The sequence below is a fragment of the Canis lupus genome, chromosome 8 (genome assembly GCF_011100685.1).
Source record: "Canis lupus familiaris isolate Mischka breed German Shepherd chromosome 8, alternate assembly UU_Cfam_GSD_1.0, whole genome shotgun sequence".
In the NCBI taxonomy this organism is placed as follows: domain Eukaryota; kingdom Metazoa; phylum Chordata; class Mammalia; order Carnivora; family Canidae; genus Canis; species Canis lupus.
This window is the reverse complement of record NC_049229.1, coordinates 39,721,654-39,741,219: the sequence shown is the minus strand read 5'-3', so window position 1 is coordinate 39,741,219 and position 19,566 is coordinate 39,721,654. Positions and strand designations below refer to the sequence as shown.

At 42.2% G+C, this 19,566-nt stretch overlaps 1 protein-coding gene across 6 annotated transcripts in view; it reads left to right on the top strand.

Annotated features, from left to right (window-relative positions):
- Positions 1-244: 244 nt before the first annotated feature.
- The window catches only part of MAX (MYC associated factor X), a 24,503-nt gene continuing 5,181 nt past the window's right edge, over positions 245-19,566 (top strand). For 4 of the 6 annotated variants that reach the window (XR_005363406.1, XR_005363404.1, XR_005363405.1 and 1 more), the window contains exons 1-3: positions 917-1,069; positions 1,208-1,234; positions 8,697-8,804. Coding sequence is in view for 3 of the 6 variants with exons in the window: in XM_038544958.1 (XP_038400886.1) it covers positions 932-1,069; positions 1,208-1,234; positions 8,697-8,804 (273 nt within the window). In the remaining 3 variants the exon portion in view is untranslated. Of the gene's footprint in view, positions 474-916; positions 1,070-1,207; positions 1,235-8,696; positions 8,805-19,566 lie in introns of those variants that run through there. The other 2 variants (XM_038544959.1, XM_038544960.1) reach the window with 2 other exon arrangements.

Genomic DNA, 19,566 nt, shown 5'->3' with positions numbered 1-19,566 from the left:
CCCAGCAGACACCGCTTCGCTTCGCTCTCCGCCCCCCTCCACAGGACACGCAGGCGCTCTGGGCTCCGTCAGCAGGCTGGACCGGCGACGGCCGTGTGCAGCTCCTTTTGGGATTTGTAGTTTTTCCGGAGCCAGCCGGGCCGTCAGTCAAAGGGAAGACAACTACAAGTCTCGGCGGCCCCAGCGTGACGGACCGGGTCACGTGGCAGGGGGCCGACCGGGCGTGCGTGCCGCCGTTGATCCGGTGCTGCAGTGAGGAGGTGGTTCTCGCCCGTGTTGTGTGTGTGTGTGTGTGAGTGAGAGAGCGAGTGAGTGAGTGAGTGTGTGTGTGTGTGTGTGGGGGGACTCGGCTTGTTGTTGTCGGTGACTTCCCCCTCCCCTCCACCCCTCCCCCTTCCCCGCCGCCGCTGCAGTGGCCGCTCCCTGGGCCGTAGGAAATGAGCGATAACGATGACATCGAGGTGGAGAGCGACGTGAGTCCCGGGGCTTCTTCCTTCCCGTGCGGGTTGTCAGGCGGGGACAGCGGCCGGGGCTCTCAGCGGGGCGACGGCGGCAGGGGGCCGGGCAGCCGCCTCCTCCTTCCCCTTCCCCTCCCCTCCCCCGGCTGGGACCGCCTCCGCCGCGCTCCGGGCTCGCTCCCCTCCAGGCTCCTAGCCGGAGCGGCCTTCTGGGACTGGAGGTGGGGTGGAGACACGCGGCCTTTGGGACCCCCCACCTCCCCCGGTGGAGGAAGGTGCTGCTGCCTCCGGCTCCCACCCTATCCCGCTCAGGATCCGGGGGTCCGGGACAGGGTGCGCCCGGGATCCATTGTCCGCTCCCGGGGAAGGGGACGCCGCTCGGGACCTGCCCCCCTCGGTTGCGATCACCCTCTTCCCGTGACCCACGGATCCTGGCGGGTGAGGGAGGGCGGAGAGGGGGTGGGAGTGCCCAGATGCCCAGAGCTGGGTGCGAGGGGAGGAGACAGTGCTCTGAACCCCCTCCGGCCGGAGTCGGATCCCGGAAGGAGGGGCGGCGCTCGGGACCCCCCCTGCCCGGCTACCGGATCCCGCTGGGGGGATGGGGGCGTGGGGTGAGGAGGGAGGGAGGGGGGTCTGGCTGACTCCCCACCCGCCGCTTCCTCCGCCGCCGGCATTTTCTTTCTTATTATTGAATGTGAAGTGTAAAAATAACTTCTATATTTTCTATTTTTTTTTCTCTCTTATTCCAGGAAGAGCAACCGAGGTTTCAATCTGCGGTACGTCTCCTACTCTCCATTTCATTTTCATTTCCGTTCAGTTCTAGTCCTTTTTGGGGTCAGAGAGAAAAAGATTGTCCTATTGTTTTTAATACTGTAGTAAACTCTTCTGTAACCGCTAAGGTGAGGCGGGGCAGTTTTCTGGGGTTCTAGGTGGGGGGCGGGGGGGCGGGTTTTCAAATCTCCTCATCCTAGACTCTCCGGTGTTTCAGTGAGTGTAGGTGAGTGAAAGGAGCTGTTTGCAGAGAAATGACTCTTTCTGTAGTTTCCAGGTGGGGGATCTAGATGTCACTATGTAAGTGTAAAATGAGAAATGTCATTCTGAAGTAAATTGTATTATTTTGGGGCAAAGTGGTCAGATTTCGTTTGGCACAAGCAGATTCTAAACCATACATGCACAGTTATGTGAAGCTGAAGCCACATGCAAAAAATCATCTTTAACCAAAAGTCACGTGGTCATGTGACTGCTGTAGACCTATAGAATCTGGCACAACCTGGTATCATTCTAATGCAGAAATTAGAAATGTAGAGGAACCAAAGGTTGAATATGAAAGCGTCACAAACTGCTTATTTTGGTCTGATTGAGTTGAAGGAGAGGTATAAAAGAAAATGGAAAAATTGTCAAGGAAAGGTGGCATTGCAGAGATAGATTTGCTAAAAGGTGGTGGTTGAGACATGCAATGTTATCAGTAAATTTCTCAGGGTTTGGTATTAATGTTGTCAGTAGACGGTTCCGTGGATTTGGATAGATACTACTCTCATGCCTTTCCAGTTTGGGACAGTACCATGAATAGATTAGAGAAAAAAAAAAAAGATAGACATAAAAAAAATCAGAGTCAGAGAGAGGAAGAGAAATACATCAGAGTGTCTAACATTTGACCGATGGGAACAGTACGAAGTTTATAGAATGGGGGTCAAAAATTCAGATGCCTCTGGGGAGCCCAGGCAGTAAGATCGTTGGGAATAAAGAGTGGAGGTGAGGACTGGGTTCTGGAATGCACATGTCTCATCTGAAAAGGCAATCACTAAACTCCGGTGGGGGGGGGGTGTTATGTGGGAGTAAGGGCTCACTGTTTCCAGATCTTATTTTTAAAGAAAGTCTAGAAACCCAGATTTTTATGTTATTTTTCTGATTTTTGAAATGATGTTTGGGACATCCAAGTTGTTTGGGAACTTGTTAGAATATGCAGGATGACACTTTGGTACCTCTGGTATCCCAGGATAAAAGCAAGTCCTCTTCCTTATATCTGTTCTTTTTTAGAGCAAGCAAAGTTTCTATAGGTTGTCCATGCAGATAGGCATTAAGAAAAAATATTGTTTATTGAGAGCTGATATTTGCTGTAAAATCTAGAGTATGCAGTTGTTCCAGAAGATTTTAAAAATTATACCTGGGTAAAAGTCACTATAAAAGGTTTGTTTGTTTTATCTTTCCTTGATATATTGTCAGACACTTACCTTTACGTGTTTATTTGGAAATTCAGTTCTTTTTTTCTAGTCACTGTGATCCTTATTGTGAACGTGGAGTTTCATGTTTGGGATCCAGTCTATTTAAAACATTTTTTTTTCCAAGTCTCCAGTTATAAAATGTGCCCCAGGGCTTGATCAGGATTGGAGGATAGGGATTGGTTAGGCATGCTTTGCAGAATCATTATTTGACTTGGAATTACATTGGCTTTCCAGTGAGAGAAAGTTTTCTTTGTGAAAGTTTGGCTTACAGCTCTTGAAAGCTTTCTGCTTTTCAAAATATCCATCCACAAGGGTATTGATGTAAATTGCTTTATTAAATTATTAAAATGTTTCCACTCTCCTAGAATGCTAATGTCATTGTTTTTTCTAGATATTTTTAGTTTGGTGGTAAGGTGCCTAGGTTTTTTTTCTCGTTGATTTTGGGAGGTGGGCAGTGGGAGTGAATTTGACCCTCTGTTTTTAATTTGACACCTCTACTTGCTGAGACTTTTAAATATTATCTGGCATAAAATAATCACCATAGTATGGAGAGAAGAAGCAATAGATAAATTTTATAGAATATCAAACAATTATCGTGAACAAGTGGGGTAAAATGGATTTTGGGTTTTTTCCCTCTGCGAATACATCAATTTCCCACCATTTAGTATAAATAATAAATATATTTTTTAAAATTTGGGGGAACTATTCTTAAGCTTTGTATTAGTTCAGAAAAGGATGTGAACAACCAAGTATTTAGGACTATTGGAGAACTTTTAAAAAGTTGTATGGAAAAAGGTTCTGTGAGTCCTAATGGAAATAGAGACATTTATTTATGTTTTATAATGTCACTACAATAGGTACAGCCTTGTTGTGTGAGAAATATAAGATTCTCAGCAAGAACAGTTAGGAAGTGAGGCTAAGTATAACAGAAAGTGAAACTGATTTGACGAATATTTTTTTCTCTTGCCTCAGTGCAAACGGAAAACAGCTTCTCCGGTGACCAGTAAGCTTTGTTGAATCCCAAACAATATTTTTATTACTAAATTTTATACATCCCACAATCCCACCAATGCTGTCTTACTGTGTTTTTGGAGGGAAGGGGTTACATTTTGAAGATAATGTTCTGGGACAGCTATGTTTCATACAAAGTGATCCTTTTGTTTTATTTCTGTTTGGGAAATTTCTTTTGGGAAAAATGAAAATATATGAGAAATGTAGGGTTAGTGTGTTAGTTGGAAAACCCAAGGCCTTTTTTAGCCTATTATCCTTCATATCAGCTAAATGTGTTGGCAGTTACAGTATATTTGTTAACGGGTATAAAAACAGATTTGTGCAGTTTCACTTGTGGACTTCCCTGATATGAAATATTTTTAACTTCTCAGCACTCTTAAGCAAAGAAGCACTTTAGGAATTGTAATCTCTTTAGAAGGGAATGAGCTTGGTCACCTTTGAGATTGGAATTTACTTACTCAGGAAACGACTCTCTGTTTTACCTAGAATTAAGTTGTGTGGCTTAAGTTGTGCACGCTGCGTATACTTTGTGTGTGCTTCACAATGTTGACAGTGATGCAGAAATGCCAAGTTTGCTTCCTCAATATGCCTGTTTGTTACAGTAAAGGGTGATCTTACATTTTAAAATTCTTTTTCAAGATGCCCATAATAGGGAAATAGTTGATCATGGAATCCAGCTTGGTTTTCAATTAAAATTTCATGACCAGGGGATTTTTACTTTCTTAAATAGCTATAGTTTGATAGCATATTTGCATAATAGCATTCCCAAATTCTTTCAGGCCCAAATTATACTAGAAAAAAAAAAGCCTCAAAAACACATGTATTAGTAGATGTTAGGAATACGTAGCAGGCAGTCAGCTTCCAGCAGGAAAGGTGTTAGAAAGTTGAAGTTTATATCCTTCTGTTAAGGACTTTAGTGAGTTTCTCCTCCTAGCTACCTGTTATTTCGTGTTGTAGTTTTCGTGCTGATTAAAATGAATTAAGTTGCTAAGAAATTCCATTTTATTTATTCTGTCTGCTTGCCATCAGAAGTAATAAACAGATCTTTTCTGATGAGAATTTTGAACCTGTGTATTTTCCGCATTTGTGTTTAATAAGAGTAGCTTATTCAAAATAAGTTAACACTCTCTCTCCTCTAAAATGCAATCTTTCAATTTCTTAAAGGCAGTAAATGTTTAGTGGGCAGCTCTAATTCAGTATTTGCTGTGCATTTTTTATATGGGAATTAAGAAGATTCTCCTGTAGATGGGGTTAGATGTCAAGTAACCTGAAAGAAATAGCATTGTTCTGGAGAACCTTTTGCGTCCTTGAATAATGGAGTATTTATTTCCCCGTGCTATTTGCCTACCTAGAACTTGCAAGAAATGAGGTTGCTAACTGATGCAATGCCTTGAACGAAGCTGTATTCTCTATGCAATAAGTTGGAAGGAAATAATTTAGAGAGATTCCCCTCAATTTTGAACAGACCTCCTTAGCTTGAATGACCTCCTGCCGGTTTAGCAACTTCTTGGCCAACAAAATAATGTTTGCTTTCAACATATAACAACACTTAAGATACACGTGCTTGTTAGTGTCAGAGGTGGACAAATTATAGGTGAAGATTTGTACTCTGGCTGCCAGTGTGGAAAGTTTGGTGGAAATAAAACTAAGAGGCTGAGTAAAAACCTTGGCAGAGATGTCAAAGCTGGAAGCGATTTGGTGTTGGAGTTCCTGTTGAGCATCTGTGGGCCACGCTTCAGTATCACACAGCCCTTTAGGATTTCTGTTAGCCTGGGATGCCCTGAAGGAAGGGTTTTTTGGCAGAAACTGCAAATGGAGTGAAGTGGAAGGGTGGCAGCATCCAGTCACAGCTCCTATAGGATGTAAGGATGGAGGTATTTGAGAGCTTGCTGTGTAGACTCAAAATACTTCTGCTGTCTTCTAGAATTTTTTTGGTACCACTTGTTTTCATTATCAAACATCTTTCTCAGTACAGGCGACAGGAACTGGCTAATTTCTGAGTTGAATTTTATATGTTCAAGACACACAGTTCTTTGGCCCTTCCCCCAAGCCTCCCCTTTTAACTAGTTTTGAGTTTGTGGGAATATCTCAGATGCTTTACATTGAAAGTCTTTATCCTGTTTTTCATTCTCAACTCTGAAATCTTGGCCCTTTCAAAAAAGGGTTGCCAGCAAGTAAAGACCATTAACAAAGCAATGATAAGCCTGGCAACTGGCCTTCCATTTGGATGATTTGGAGTGGGGGACAGGGGAGCATTATTATCAGGCTGGATGGATCTCTATGGTTTGGAAATGTTTCCTGAACAGAATTCTCAACTTTGTGTAAAGGTTTTTCATATGCTCTTTCAAGCTACTTAGAGGTATCATTTAGTATAGAGTTACTTGGAGTTAGCATGTTAATTCTGCATATTTTTAACTTGCTCTTTCAAATGAGGCCTAAGGAGGAGAAAATACATCATTGCCATTGTCTCTGAGAGCTTTGAAATTGACTCTGGTTAAGAGAAGCAGCTTGAGGATGAACATGGCAGCAGGGATTGGTCTAAGATTCTACTCTTCTGCTAGTTAAATTGGGCCTGGAACCACCACAGAAATTCCATCCACTACTTCAAGAACAACAGTCCCCAGCCCAGGCTTTCTACCAGGCAGTGGACTGCTGCCTTTCCTTGTTGAGCCAACTTCTCAAACTTGGCTGGCTCCCTAGATGAGAAGCCAAGATTTCTGCTGATGGTCCACAGCCAAGTTCACTTAACAATCCTCTAACCAAAAGACTTGTCCGTTTGAGTCCTTTCAGGGCTCAGTGAATGGGAAGGGGGTAGTGCATTGTGGGGATGATTTTGGTGTTAGGTTATACCTAGCTCCACCCCTGTGGTGCAGGCCTGAGTGAAACCAAGTCCAACTTGATTCTAACCTTTTGAGATTTGCAGGACTCTCCCAGAAAGAAAACAGACAATTAGGATTTTATTTGTATCAACAAGAGGAATTGTGGGTAACTCTGCTGTCACTGCTTCTGTGCACAGCTCTTAAGCCGGGAGGAGGGCCAGGAATTAGGATGATTTAGTAGACAGGAGTATCTTGGGCTGCTGCTGGAGACCAAAGCTGGGCAGTTCATTTGCATGTAAATAAACCATCTTAGGGAGTATGTAGCAAATGCTGGAACAGCTGATAGATGCCAAATGCCATCTCCACCTTCTCAGCACTTTAGGTATAGTCCAGGTTAGAGCCCAGCCCACTTACCTGTGTAGGTGACTAGAGGGGACTGTAAGGAAAGGACTAGGTACTTAAATATGCTTAATTCCTTCAAGTTTTTTCATCCTTATTGTTAGAAGGCATTGGCATTCTTCTTTTGATGCTGTGTGATACAGTGCGTGTACCTCTAGTCTCAGGTTATCTAGTGTCCAAACTTGATCACTCCCTCAGTCTCTCCATAAATTCCATGTGTTACTGAGTTCAGCAAGCACTTTGCCATGAATTCAGGCTTAACAAGATTAGGAGAGTTTTAGAAGTGTCCAGGCATCTGCCCTGAAAATGAGTTGCTATGCTATGTAGAGTTACGGCCACGATGGGAACCAGGTGTCCTTTTCAACAAAGCTATAGGTGAGGTATTGTGCTTGAGAGACCAGGAAGTGACTTCAATTACCACAGCTGCTCCCAGCTGCCTCTTTGTTTCTAATATCTAAGACTTAGGATTAGATAATAGAATTTCAAGTCCTTTCATTCCCATGACTCTTGTCTTTATAGACTTTTGTCTGTACATCTTGTCTAGTACAAGGATTCATTTGAGGCATTCTTGTGCTAAGCCAAGTTATTTACTCTTGTTGCTTCATATCTAAAATTCCTGGTGTCCTGGGTAGGTTAAAGCTACCCGAACTTTCCATATACACACTTGCTCTCTAGGTTAGCTCAGTACAACCTTGTATATTCAGGGTCAATTCTCAGAGTATATTATTTTCCATAATTCCCAAAGTGTGAATGTGATAAAATTCTTGCTTTTGACTAAGTTAAGCATCTGTGTTCCATTTGGAGGGAATGCCCTTTTTCTAGGGACCTGCTGAAGCTCTCTTGCAGCGCTCTCCAGCACTCTTGCCTGAAGCCAGAGTATTTTGCCATTGCTGATTTTGTGGCCAGTAATCATCCCTCTCCAGCTGATAGTTCTTTGTGATTCTAAGCCGAACAGGATAAAGACTTTGGTCCATGGCTATTTAGATACTGCCAGATAAGCTTGACCTGCCACAGGTGCCTGAGGAAATTTATTCAGAGCTTGTGGGTATCAGATGATTTGCTAAGAACAACCTTTCTGGCATAGCCTGTGTTGAGGGGAAGCCCTTGGCAGGATCACGGCTGTGGATCCACTTTTTAAAAAAAACAGGAACTCAGAATGTGGTTGGTGTCTTTATCAGCTCTGTCATAATCCCAGATTCATGTATCTGGGGTCTCTAGAGGTTTTAGTTTCTATTGTATGGTTTGGTGAACAGGTCTTCAATTAGTCCCTTTTAGCAAACTGGAGACCTAGAGCAGGCTTGTGGTGATGGGTTTCACATTGAAAGAAACACTGTACCAGTGACCTTACTCCTTCCCTAAGCATCCACCATGGGGAATCTTTTACAGTGGGGGTGTTAACATTTTATGAAGGGCCCCCCAGAGCTTTTCCCTGGTCACTTCCCAACCGTGGACTGGCGGCTGTTTTAGCACATCAGTAAGTTGTGGGGGAAGACTGATGCTGCAGGAGAGTGACACTTGGTCCCTGTGAATAACTTTTATTTTACTTATGCATGAGCTGGATGCATCGAGCTACTTTGGATGTTCCTGTCGCAAGCCTTGCTCACCCCTTTCTCCCCCTTTAGCAGATCCTAATTCTGGAGACTCCTAACTGCCCACCTCGACAAATCCTTCCCAGCCCAATCGCCAGGGACAGCGCTGACAGCATATACTTCCAGGCTATTCCCTGCCTACCTATACCAAGCAAAAGGAGTGACATGGCTAATGTGCTCTTTCTCCCATTCTTCTAGGCTGACAAACGGGCTCATCATAATGCACTGGAACGAAAACGTAGGGACCACATCAAAGACAGCTTTCACAGTTTGCGGGACTCGGTCCCATCACTCCAAGGAGAGAAGGTGAGTTTATTGAGAAAGTCGATGGCCACCACTAACTTAAAACTTGCTGTGAGGCTTACCAGGTACTTACATGTCTAGAAAGAAATGGAATCAGAGATATTCCGGTATTGTGGTTTCCTTCATTTTTGATTCTTTGGAGTATCATTATACACCTACTCTCTCTTTAGCAAATAATGACAGATGTGATAGAGCTGCTTATAAGACATTAGTAGGCATTATCGTTTAAAATTAGAATTATTTGTAATAAATTACTCACTCAAGAAATGATTATGACTATCCACTATAGTACAGAGAGTAGCCCATAGAAGTTTGGGATAACACGAAGGATTTCTGAAGTCAGTGACTCCCTAGGTCTCCATGAGAATTCTTTCATATGGTTCAGAGTTAATATTTATCTTAAATGAGACCTCTCAGGGAATGTATGTGAACCAACCTGGGCACCAATGATCTCCCATTTCCAACAACTGTTATTTCAAGGCATATAAAGAGCATTTTAAACTATGAGACAAAAGACTAAAGGAAAGAGACATGTTCATATGAAATGGAGGGAAAAAAATGACTGGTCTTATGCTTCCCTCCACCCCACTGATGGCCTTCCAGAAACTAATGTTTTCCCTGGAGAGGTAGGCACCAGCTGTTTCTACATTTGAAAAACAAAGTTGGAAGCTTTGAGTAAAAAGCCTATGGGTTAGGGTCACTTCTTGGAATTTGGAAAAAACATCTGTTTGCACAGTTATATCCTTAACACAGAATGTAGCCAGCTGCTCTCCGCAGCAGTTCACTTGTATGAAGGGCCGACTGCAAAGAGGACCTGTGTTTTATTGGTCCAATGATCTACTGTTTAAAAAAGCAGCTATTTTAAGAAAAATCATTGCTCTCAGGTAGCTTTGAATGGCTCTCTTGATTTAGCTCTGTGGGTGGGAGTCCTGAGTTTTTTAGGTTATCCAGAATTAAATTTAGAATCACTATAGTTGCACTTTGTTTATACGGCTGCTCTGGTAAGTCATGTGGTTTATACCTTATCTAAGGTGTGGCTTTCTATGTGACTGAAGCTTGGGGTAGGTCTGACCTTTATGAAAAAAACAAAACAGGCCATGTGAATACCTAGTATTGCAAAACCAGAATTTGCCATGGGTTAGGCCTACTTAGTGTGGACTTGGTTTAGTGGCCTTGAACTAAGATGTTTACCTAGAATAACAACATTCCTGGGCAAGACATTCTCTAAGCAGTATAGGAAATCCTTAGGATGGAGAGACTCATCCTTTTAGTCAGGGTACACACATGCAAAGGATTATCTCTTGTGCTTGTCTGAACTGTTGATACTCAGTGCTTATTCATATGCCACGGCATCAATTTAAATGGCTTTGGTGAACTAAATGGACAAAGCTCCCTTCTTTTAAGTCTCTCATCTAACCAGGAGCAGCACCAAGGCAGTGTTTCCCAGGAGGTGGCCTATGGCTCACTCCAGATTCACTACTGACTGCCATTCTGGAGGCAGGCATGAGACTATATATTTATAACAAGCAGTCAGGTGATTCTTAAGCATTCTTAAGTTTGAGAACTCTTTGGGAGAAGCTGGTCATAGGCGCTCAAGTATACTTTTTTCCTTATCTAGCTGATTCTGTGCTGTCATAACATTCTTCTTTAAGTCTTTAAAAATCACAGTATCGTAAATCCTGCTGTCTGCTTTCTTCAAGGAAGTTGATGGTTTAAATTTGGTAGCCTTACAAATTGAATAGTTTGTCATTCATTGTGGCCCATTCATTCAGTCCATTCATCAGATGTTTACTGAGGCTCTGCTGCATTGCCAGGAACTGTTCTAGATACTAGGGAAACAGCAGTAAACAGAACATACAACTAGAAACTTATTTGGGTGAGGAAAAGATAGAAAGTGAATTAATAGTGTAAAATATATATAGCACGTTAGATAAGTGCTATGGAGAAAATTAAACTGGGAAGGAAGGGTTGCAGTTTTTAGTAGGGCAGACAAGAAAACTCACTGGCAAGGCAACATCTGAACAAAGGTCTGAAGGAAGTGAAAGGAAGAACCAGGCATTTATCTGGTGATAAGTATTCTAGGCCAAAGGAAGGCAAGTGTAATAGCCCAAAGGTAGGAACCTGGTAGCATTGCTGGACCTGTCAAGAACAGAGGCCAGGGTGGCTGGGATGGAATGAGTGAAGGGAAGGTGACAGGAAATAAGATCGGAGAAGTAGTAAGACGAGGGGAGAGGAGTGGTCGAGCGGCCAGCTTATGTGAAGCCCATTAACAAAGCCCGAGGGTAGAAATTGACCAGGTGCCTTTCTGATTTCAGAATCCTATCTGTGTTATAATCCAGATATTTCGCACTAAATATGAGTAAAGTAGCCCTGAGCCCCTTCCCATCTGAATTCCACCTTCTGCATCATTTTCCTTGTCTGCCAGCATTGTTTCACAGATGCTGTAGGGAGTCTAACAGAAAGAATACTTTGTCTCTCAGTCTTCTTAGTGCTCACTAAATGTTGCAATTTTTTAAAACCATGGTATTTAAACCAAAGGAAATTGGCTAATTCTTGATTTGGATTGCGGTAATTAAGGTTGCAACATTATGTAAATAATCGTGAGTTTGGGGGAGCTTAGATCAATTTCTTACAGGGAAGGCCCTCTAGTCTCCTTTGATTTGAGCATCTTTTAAGTTCCAAATGACTTCTCACTTAATATTTGAATCATCTGTCATACATGTCCCAAGCTTTTTGTTTTTTAAAGCGAAACCAGTACTGAGTGAGTTGTATTCTAACCAGGAATGAGGGATACTTGTATAAAAAAAAATAGCTTTAAATGTGAGAGCCATACTCTGTCTGCTGTTTTATTTTTACTATAACATAAACGTTATAAAAAGTGGTCACCTTTTACATTAAGTAAAAAGAAAAAAATCAGTAATAACCAACAACTCTGTTGCCATATAAAAGTAAGCACAACGGTTCTGTAAAGTTTTATACTAATAGAATTGGACATATGCTGTTCCTGCCATCATTACTGTATCACAGATGAGGAAGCAAGCTTGAGATCCTGATCCCTATCTGCAGATGGACAGGGACTAGAATCCAGGGCTGCTGATTGCTGAGGTTGATCTTTATACCACACTGGAGAGGTAAACAACTTGAGGATATTTTGAAGAAATATTGCTTAAATACTTAGATCTTTTTATTGGGAGCTCCCCCTAGGTAGAGCCAGTAATCTTGGCAGTATGTCTTACTGGGGCTGTTATTACTAGCATACTCTTTCCTGAGGTGGGATACATAGGTGACACTGAAGTACAGACAGTTGAGGATCACTTAAAGTCTGTAAATTTTTCTGAATCCACTTAGTTTCTCTGAGAAATAAACCTTATTGTTGGTGGTCCATTTGGGTTTTGCCATAGGTCCCAGTGTAAGCAAGCCGACTCTCAAACTCTGTTGTTTGAGTCTCTTTTTTTCTCATGTAGTTCTTCCACTGGACATCACACAGGGAAAGATAGTATGGAATTAAAACCATCAGCCAGTCAACAAGAGTAAGGGAGTAAGGGCAAGAACAACTGTTCTAAGGGCTTGTGGGTGGCTCAGTCAGTTAAGTGTCTGCCTTTGGCTCAGATCAGGATCCTAGGATCCTGGGGTCCTGGGATTGAGCCCCACATTCGGCTCCCTGCTCAGTGGGTAGCCTGCTTCTCCCTCTCCTTCTGCCACTCCCCCTGCTAGGATTTTGTCTCTCTCAAATAAGTAAATCAATAAAATCTTGAAAAAAAAAAAAAAAAAAAAAAGAATAACTGTTCTGTAGGAAGACATTTCTCTTTTTTAAACAGAATTATTCGTTTTAAGGGTGCTCAGTTGGGTACTAGAGAGTGTTGCCCTGTGGGTTGCTGGCACTGAGCTCATTCTCTTTATATGGATTCAAGACCTGGTAGCCAGCCAGGTAAAGTTTGCCTTTACATGGGAATATAATTTTGCCCTCTGCCCCATAAGTTAGCCCCAGCATCCAGTCACACTATCTCCTTAGCATGGTTGACTTTAGTGATAAAATGTTCTATAGCAGCATTGCCATTTGTAGCTGTATAGTGGGTTATAGAAATTTCTCATCTTTTTAGTCTGTTCCTAAATACCTGCTTATCTAAATGGTTAATTGCTCTCTCAGGCAGTTGTACTATGGATTTCTCCTTTCTGGGTAGAGCTGTGTTAAAAAGAGATAATATAACCTGAGATGAAGAAGAAAACCAGGGGTTCTTCTAGTGAGCATTAAGTTCAGTATTCCTTCCTTTTGGGTGAGAACATGAGGGCCCTGCCGCAGTCAACTCCTACCACAGACTCTGGCATGTGGTAGTTCACAGTACATAGCTGTGGAATGAGAACACCAGAGGAAACCGTGGGCTTACTGAGTCCTTGAACAAAACAGCAACAGCTAACATGGTTGTATGCATCTGTTTAATTAAGACCCAAGACCTATGTGAGCACTGTAGAGGTTTAAAATATGTAATAGATAGTGTCTCCTCTTAAGGATCTTGTTTTTTTTTTGAGAGAGGATTATACCTATTACGTAGCAATAATAAGGTAACATGCTGAGCATCAAATAAGAGGTTAATAAGAGGTTAATTCTAAGCTAATCTGTTTCATTTCCATTAAAGCCTACTTTTCTTAACATGTTAAAGTGTTGATAACCAAATAGCTCCCTTATACCAAGGAACCTGATGATTCTTACAGCTAAAGGTCAGTCTCTTCTTCAACTCACTAAGCACTGTGACTGGAGCACTTACCCCAGTTTTAATTGTACATATGTCTGTGTGGTTACTTGGTGACTATCTGCCCATCTGCCACCCTGCACTAGAAGAAATATCATGAGGCAGGGAAAACATCTTCTTTTGGTCTTATTTCTTCCCTCAGTGCCTGGCACACAGTAGGCTGCAAAGCAAGTATTTATTTTATTTTTTTTAAATAAATTAATTTTTTATTGGTGTTCAATTTACCAACATACAGAATAACACCCAGTGCTCATCCCGTCAAGTGCCCCTCTCAGTGCCCGTCACCCATTCACCCCCACCCCCCGCCCTCCTCCCTTTCCACCACCCCTAGTTCGTTTCCCCGAGTTAGGAGTCTTTTTCTTCTCCCTTCCCTTATATTCCCTTTCAGTGTTATTTATATTCCCCAAATGAATGAGAACATACACTGTTTGTCCTTCTCCGATTGACAAAGCAAGTATTTATTAACCAAAGGCAGGAAGCCCCCTGTCCACCTAGCCACGTATACTGGGAGAGGCTCATCCCAGTGGACACCTTTTATGATATGCCATTCATTCAGCAGCACTGTTTCTGTGTCATATCTGGGCTGTTGAAGTGATTATCTTTTAAATGAAATGTAAGCCACAGCCCTACCCATTTCACCTCATTATTCATTAAGGTTATTTCCTAGACAGACTCCATCCAGCCTAGGCAGTTATTTTCTTCAAAATTAAGTTTTTCAATGGGGAACCTGGGTGGTGCAGTTGGTTTTAAGTTGGTTGTGGTTCAGGTCATGATCTTAGGCTTGTGGGATCTGGCCCCACATTGTACTCCATGCTCAGCGTGGAGTCAGCTTGAGATCTGTCTCCATCTCTGCCCTCCCACTGGTTCATGACTACATGTGCTTGCTCCCTCTCTTTCTCTCTCAAATCTTTTTTTAAAAATAATTTTTTCAAAAATTTAATTTTCTACCTTAAATTTGTCATCTCCATTGAGCCCTGGGCTTAGCAACTATGAATGTATTGATTTATTGAATTCTTTGTACACTGTATTTATGTGCTACTGAAAACCTTCCCAGGGCTTTTCAGTGCCCATCGAGGTGAAAACTGGCATTCTGTGTCCTCTAAATAAGGTACCCACGTTGCCAGCCTTCTTTCTTTTCTCCTTCCCTTATTGCGGAGCACCCTCCTCTGTTTCCCCAGGAATGTCATTTATCAGAGCTGTTCGCCTTCTTAAGGTCCAACTCCAGCCATATCACCCAGAGGACATCAGGGTTTCATAGTGAAGAGACACCCGCCCCCCCCCATGAGGGCCTCTTTCCTGCTGAAGCGCCTCCATGTTTCTCCCCACCTGGGCCTCCCCTGCCTGCCTGTCTGCCTGCTGGCTTCAAGGCTCATATCTTGCAGTTCACCGCCCAGAGAACCTGCGGTATTGGTCTCCCATCAGCCCCAGTGTGCACGGGCTTCACTGGCCTCTCCTATTCTCTCTTCCCTCTGTGGCAATCTTACCACCTAACTGAAGGGTATGCTCCTTGAGGGCAGAAGTCTTGTCCATTCTTCTAGAAGTGTCTGCAGTGCTGAGCAGGGGAAGGCTCATGCCTATGGAGAGGACTAGAGAGCCAGGAGGCTGTACTAATATTTTCCATCTTGAGATTTGGAAGGATACTGGATTAGGTTCCTAGGCTTTCCCTTCAGCATTTTTCTTTTTTTCCTGTAGCAAAATTGCAAAAATTTTAGGAAAATGGGAAGAAGAAAGCAGTGTGTACCCCCTTTCTCTAACACAACTATAGCCTTTCCTTTATTCTAAGATTCTAAGACAAGTGTTGCCCTGTACATGTTTAATGTGAGCCACAATGCATTTTCAATACAGTTAAAATTTTCTAGTTGACACAGTAAAAAAGTAAAATAACAGATGAAGTTAATTCTAATGATACATTTTATTTAACCTAATATGCAAAAATAAGTATGATTTCAATGAAATCCATGTATTTTGTACTTAATAGCACAGCTTAACTCAGTCTAGTCACATTTCAAGTGCTTATCAGCCATTTGGACAACAGTGCAGTTCAGACATAGCTCCCTGCTCCATACCCCATGTTAATGACTAAAACTGGGTGCTGTCTTACAATGAGTGTCAAAAGAAACTTGCCTCCTTTTTTTTTCTCCCCTAAAAAGCTTCTGTTGCTAAAATTCATGGAATAATTGATGGAATCTAAGAAGCAAGGAAATGATGGTATTTTCAATCTGTATATTCCCTTCTGATTTCTTTGTATGCATGCTTTACATGACTGAAATATTACAGCTTGTTATCACATAAGATGCTTTTTGCCCAGTGATAAGAGTGTTTGTATTTAGTCATTAGGCATGTTTCTTCTGTTGGCCAGTTACATTGCTTCCTGTTTTTAATTATGTAAGTAATGTAGTGCTGACCATCTTGGTTGTAGGTGACTGTTTCCATAGAATAGATTCCTAGAAGCTGGATTGTTGGGTCTATGGTTAAGAACATCTGGTTTTTGCTGTGTTGCCAAAATGCTTTCTGAGAGGATTGTTTTCATTCTTTCATTTCTTATTTTTTAAAGTAAATGCTAAAGACTAGTCTTTTTTTTAAAAAAATAAATTAACATATACTGTATTAATCGTTTTAGAGATAGAGCTTAGTGATTGATTCATCAGTTGCATACAACGCCCAGTGCTTATTACATGGTGTTCTCCTTAATGTATATCACCCAGTTACCTCATCTCCCTACCCACCTCCTCTCCAGTGACCCTGTTTGTTCCCTAGAGTTAAGAGTCTCCTACAGTTTGTCTCCCTTTCTGATTTCATCTTATTTTGTCTCCTTCCTCTATGATCCTCTGTTTTATTTCTTAAATTCCATATATGAGTGAAATTGTATCATATTTGTAAAGATTAGTCTTTTGACAGTGTTTTGAGAGTTCCAGTTTTACTATCACTGGAATATTTTTGGAGGAGGAACGAATTTAGTCGGCAAAAGGTAGTAATTAATTTTGTATTTTATTACTTATAATATGAAATCCTTTTCCACATATTTACTAGTTGTATTTCCACTTTGGGGAACTGTGTACCTCTATCCTTCATGGTCAGAGTTTGATGACCAAGTGTCACAACTTCATTTCAAACTGCCAAGGGCACAAGGAAAAGAGTACAGGATTTGAAATAAGATTTTTGTAGACCCTTAAACAAATGTCTAACTCCTAGCTTTAACTAAGCCCCTTAGAGGGCATGATAGCTCTGCCTTCCTGTAGTAATCAATAAAATGGTCCTTTAGGCTGGGGAGGGCTTGCCAGCAGGATGCTTTGAGGGGCCATGTGACTGTGCTGGCTCTGACCCCACAGCCTTCCAGCCTCCTTTATTGGCATTGATAGGGGCTCCATTTTGTAATGAATACTTTAATATAGACCCAAATTTATTGTGCAAATTCTTTAATTTTTATTTTCAGAAGATGTCTTATTCCAATGGAAATGTATGTCGGTTTTTCTGTAGCTCCCTCTTAACCTTAATATGTATAAAGGCTTGTGCAGATTTCAGAAAATAATGGTTTTATGTTCCTTAAAATACGTAGTGCACTACAGATGTCAGTTAGTGAGGCAGACAGTACTATTTTCATTCCCCAGGATATGGCATTTTGGTTCTTAGGAGTACAAGGCAGTGGTATCATCTGCTTGGTAGGGTCTTATTTTGACAGTGAGGAGGAAAAGTGATAAATATGACCAAGATGATTACTTCTTAAGTCAGAGCTAGAACCCTAGGGAATAGCAGGGGTGTTCCTAACATGAACATTCTAGGAGTACTTCTCTTCCTCACCTCTCTCCACTTGCTTTCTAAAACAATGTGGGTTTTTACACAAATCCAGATTACTGTAAGGAGATTTACATCTCCACAAATGTGTGACACTCTTGCCTTAAATAAAAAATTTTGAGAGCTACTCTGTTAAGTGGGATTTAGTAACCTTGGATTTTACCCTAATATCAGTGTTAACTACTTCAAGAATCATGTGGGACCTTTAAAAGGGTCTAATTAGAATCAAACTCTTGGGTTTGGGTCCTTTTGTGAACTATGTTCATTTCTTGCTGCAACACATGAGTTGCATTCCCTCTGACCCCAAGTACAGTTCCATTCAAGTGGGTGCCTCCAGAGGCTGGGTTGGCCCTTTCCTCTCCTTGTTCTTTAGGCAGAGATGTCATCATGCCAGTAGTGGTGGCACGAGCCAGAGAAGGGACAGGAACCTGTTGGGCACCTTGGCTACACCACACTGGGTCTTCTGTGTTGATTTTGGACCATTGTTAGGTAATGAAGCCAACAGCACCGTTGGGAGCCGGCATCTCCCCTCTGCTAGGGCTAGGGTCAGTCTGTTCTCTCATGCTGTCTTGTATCCTTAGGCTTTTTCTGTTTGCTGCTCTTCTGCTAGAAGCCTGTTTGGTTTTCACCAGTCTTTAAGAGAAAAAAAAAAAAAAATCTTCCTTCAATGGCCACTATTATTACAAGCTACTTTTTTTTCATTTCTCATTTTTTCAGCCTAATTCTAAAAAACTAGTCTTCAGCTTCAACTCATCCCTATGCTCATTACCTCATCCCTGAGGATGATTTACCTGAACTCTGACTCCTCCAAGGAAACCATCCTCACCTGGGGCTTTATTGACCTCCTTGTAGACAAATCCTGTGACTCTTGGATTGTCATTTCCCTCCTGCTCAGACTCCTCTCTATGATATCCCTGTTGGTGCATTTCTGTTGATCTTTTCCACAGCTTCCTCTCTGCTACCAAAGTAGAGGTGTCCTGGAGGCCTGGCTACAAATCCTGACTCTGTTACCTAATAGTAGGCAAGTTAGTGTACTATGCCTCAGTTTCCTTAATTATAAAATAGAGGAAATAATACATCAGAAGGCGGTATGAAGGTACCTGGCATTTAATAAGTAAGTACTCAGGAAGTGTTAGCTGCTGCCATTATTGTCATCATCATCATTCATATTGCCATAATGCAGCCATAACTTTGGAACAAGACCTGGCAAGGCTGTCCAGGGAACTTTTGCATGGCTCCCAGAGGTGGAAGGAGAGGCTGAAGAGCCACTTTGCATTAACTCACACTGCTATGTTAGAAGCCTAGTACCTCTTTCATCCCCTCAGCCAGTGTGTGCTGTCTTAGGGCTGTGTTGGTTTCTGCTTAGGCAGAATCAGAATTGGTGCCTTGTGCTTGTAAAAATTAGCAGGAAAAAAATTATCCAGGTCCTTACTAGTATCCAAAGGCAACAGTCCATCTGTGGACACATTGGTTTACCAAGTTCTATCTGCTCAGTCACACACACACACACACACACACACACACACACACACACACAGATTACTGATCAGCCAAAGTGCATTTCAGAAAACAGAAACTGAAAGCCTGCCCAGGGCCATTCCATAGTCTGTGCCATAAACCCTGAGGCCACTCCACAGTCCAAACCATAAAGCCCGAGGTTCTTGTCAGGTTTCTTGTTTACTGTTCACATAGTAGAAACTCCTGAAGGCACGGAAGGGCCTGCCCACACCTTAATCCTGTGGCTGGGCACATGATCTCATGGTTTAGAAAGCCAAGAAGAGGGGATTTTAGATGTCTAGGATTTTCTAGCTTCAGCAGTTTGCTTCTACACCCTCACCCCCCTGGACTAGACATGCATGTAAATTTGGGGCAATTCTGTATTTTGTGCTTGAAAGTTTTTCTTGTTGTATTTTAGTTGGTGAGTACTCTGGGAAGGGCAAAATAAAGTTAATTGGACTATTCTTTTGGACTTGCCAAGGGGTGGCCTGGGATGCTTGTGCTCTCAGCAGGGGGTGGAGGAAAGGCTGTGCTTAGTGTTTTGGAGGATTTTTTTGCTGGGTTTATACCAATTCAGCCTTCTTTGGGGACCTCTGTGTTCTGAGCATCTGTGAATTTTATCTTCATCTGAAAACTGGGCTGAAATGGAAACTCCCATTACTGGAAGGATCTTTTTTCCCCTCTTTGGTTTGTTGTACTGTGCTTACTCCTCACTTTCACTTCATGGT